Source organism: Limulus polyphemus, unplaced genomic scaffold (assembly GCF_000517525.1).
Source record: "Limulus polyphemus unplaced genomic scaffold, Limulus_polyphemus-2.1.2 Scaffold1968, whole genome shotgun sequence".
Classification (NCBI taxonomy): domain Eukaryota; kingdom Metazoa; phylum Arthropoda; class Merostomata; order Xiphosura; family Limulidae; genus Limulus; species Limulus polyphemus.
The window spans coordinates 63,374-66,579 of NW_013667578.1; the positions used below are offsets into that span (position 1 = coordinate 63,374).

Genomic DNA, 3,206 nt, shown 5'->3' on the forward strand with positions numbered 1-3,206 from the left:
TTTTTTTTTTTTTTTTGGTGGTTACTAGGTGGGTCGATCGACCCTACTAGAGAACATAACAGATAAACTAAAATGTTTTACTGAAAAAAAAAATGTTTGAGATGCATTTAGGAGGTTTTAGGGATTAAACAAAGGAAATTTGAGATTTTTGAGATGAGAAAAGTATTTTTAATTTTAACATGAAAATTACTTTGCACATGGACTATTCAAAACCACTACTTAATATATTCATGGACAAATCTTTATTTTATTTTATTAAAAATATTTCACAAAAAAATATGATTTTTTGTATATAAAAGACTGCAAAATTTTGTGAAGAAAGACACACTATATTGAAAGTTTGAAGTATTAAATCTACAAAGACTTTAATTGAGCACAAAGAGGTCACATGGTCATTCAAATTGACTGAGCTCGTGTTGAAAGAGTTAATCCAGTTGTTGTTGAGTTTCAAATATCATGTATTCTGCATTGAGGTTACAGTTATATTGGTTTTTGTAATTATTTATATCTTTAATCCAGTTGTAGTTGGATTCACACTATGTAGCTTACATTGAGGTAGCAGTTGTAACTAGTTCTAATTATTTGTTTCTTTAATTCAGTTGTAGTTGTGTTTCACTCATCTTGTATCTTGCATTGAGGTAGCAGTCAAGTTGTGTCTCCTAGTTACTTGTTTCTTGTATTGAGTAATTAGCACTGTGGTGAGTCTTCTGTTTGTGAAACCTTTCATGACAATTTGGTGTAGAAGGTTTGGAGGAGAGTGGGAATGTCATTTCTTAAGATTAATGATGTCAGATGAGCTTGGAACATTTTAAAATTAACATTTTGTTACTTCAAAAAGAAACGGAGGAGTATTTTATAAATAAAACACGTGCTATTCATTTGTATTAGTTTTACAATTTAAGTTATTGTATGTAAACTATTTTTTGAACAGTGTGGGGTGTTAAAATAATTGATATTTTCTATCTTTTAGTTTTGTAACTAGATAAAGAAGAAATGACAATCAAAAGATGTAATAATATGCCTAACTTGTAAAGTTACTATGATCGCATAAGAATAAGGAAAATACTGATTAAGCTAGAGTTACAGAATGTGTTTGGTCTGCAGAAGAGGCATGTGTTAAAGGTCTGTCAAGTCAGTGGCTACGTATCACATAATGGGATACTATTTAGCTATGTACATTTCTTATACTATTTAGCTATTTCATTTCTTATACGTTCTATATAAATTTATTAAAGAAAATTTAATTTAAGTACTAAAACATCTAATAGTTGTTATACTTTAAGTTTGAAGTGGCAGATTGTCAAATATGTGAGATGGAAAAAACATTAGTTCCAGCAATCTTAAATTGTACTTGTATTCCTTTCTTTAGGTTTAAATAGCTTAATCACTGTAAATTTTTCCATACTGGTTAAAAATTCTTATGTATTTGTTAACAAAGTTACCACTTTCTGAATATTAAATTTGAATAAGCATAAAAATGAATATATGTTTCTCTCTTATTCTGGTGGACTTTCCCCTATCAACAAATATTACCAAATACTTACTTATTTTTATAAAGCTATACCAGTGATACATGTAATTCTTAATATAAGTCTTATCTAGGGTTTGAAGTATTAGGTTTTTGTTTCAGGGAGTATGTCCCATCCATAATTTTCTTCATGATGTAGACTTGTGTATATGATGGATTTTCCTCTTTAGATTGTAACATCCATAGATGTAGAGTTTTATATGTGATGGATTTCTCATTCAGGAAGTATGTACTATTATAATCTTCATGGACATTGTAGATTTGTATACTTGATGGATTGTTTTTATTTGAGGAAAATCACACTCTTGACACTCTTTCAGGGAGCATGCTCCATCTATAATCTTCATGGATGAAATTGACTCTATTGGATCATCAAGAATTGAGGCTGGATCAGGTGGAGACAGCGAGGTTCAGAGAACAATGTTGGAACTTTTGAATCAACTTGATGGCTTTGAAGCAACCAAAAACATAAAGGTCAGAAAGAATTATAGATTTAGTGTATTAATAGTGTGTGTGTGTATATATATAATTTTCTCAGTTTTGTCAACTTTTCTCAATATGCATCAGGTTTGTATGACCTTAGGAATCTGGTTGCAAGATAATCAGCAAGTTAGTGTATCATGGTTTGTTTAAGTTTGTTAAGCCTATTATAACATAATCCATGATTTTTTGGTATTTCAATTTATTTTGAGAATTATATAATAAAACCTTGGAGGTGTGGGAAAAGGAAACACTGCAGTTTGACAGTTATTCTGTGGGTGAGAAAATATAAAGAAGTTTTCAAACAGCGAACTTGGTCAATCTGGTTGAAAAAAATTAAGACTTGAGAAGGAAATTTGACATTTACTCTGTGGGTGAGATCTGATTGAGAGAAAGGTCACAATTTTCAAACATCAATATTGTTATTAAAGAACAAATATCTGAGTCACCCTAATCAGTTGTGTGATTTTGGTAACGAAATATGGTTCACATAAGATACTGAAATCTGGAAAAATTGTAGGGCTTAATCTCAGGAATCTTTTTGCTGTGGCGTATTCTATAAATTATAGTTGTCATAGTGGTTTTTAATCTCCCCAACATTAACCACTTTAACTGCTCTAGCACCCTGCCTGCTCAGTAGTAAGTCTGATGAGTTTGAGGGTGTACAATGCTAAAAAATCTGGTTTTAATACCCACAATTGTCAGAATACAGATAACTCATTGTGCAGCTTTCTAATTTTCATGAAGCAAAACAAACTCCTGCTCTGTCCTTGGTTGTCGACATCTGAGGACGATTCTGTAAGCCTACCTGGTCTGCAAGTAGGCTTGCTTTGATTCATTCATTTGGCATGTTTATTAGCACTAGTGGAAATTCTTCTCTGGCATCTTTTATGGCTTTCTTTCTCTGCATCTGGTATCCTGTCATAATTGCATCCACATTTGTTGCACTGATAACACATTGAGCATTTTGCTATCTTACTCTTGCAAGTAAGTTTTGAATCTGATACTTTTGACATCTGTCCTCTGAGATATATGCAATCCTTAAAGAAAATTTTCTGTTGGTTTTTCTCATAGTTCTCAGTAAATATTGGCTTTACAAGAATCTTTATACTTTATATACACCTGGAAAAAAGTTAAGCACCCCCGTGTTTTTTTCAAGTGATTCAGATTCGACGTTCTTGTAACTGATTATAAATTG

General features: G+C 31.3%; 1 protein-coding gene across 1 annotated transcript in view; it reads left to right on the forward strand.

The window, feature by feature from the left end:
* Positions 1 to 3,206, forward strand: part of LOC106465511 (26S proteasome regulatory subunit 8) — a 74,603-nt gene that overhangs the window by 55,308 nt on the left and 16,089 nt on the right. The window contains exon 8 of the mRNA XM_013925737.2: positions 1,849 to 2,002. Coding sequence (XP_013781191.1) covers positions 1,849 to 2,002 — 154 coding nt within the window. The remainder of the gene's footprint in view (positions 1 to 1,848; positions 2,003 to 3,206) is intronic.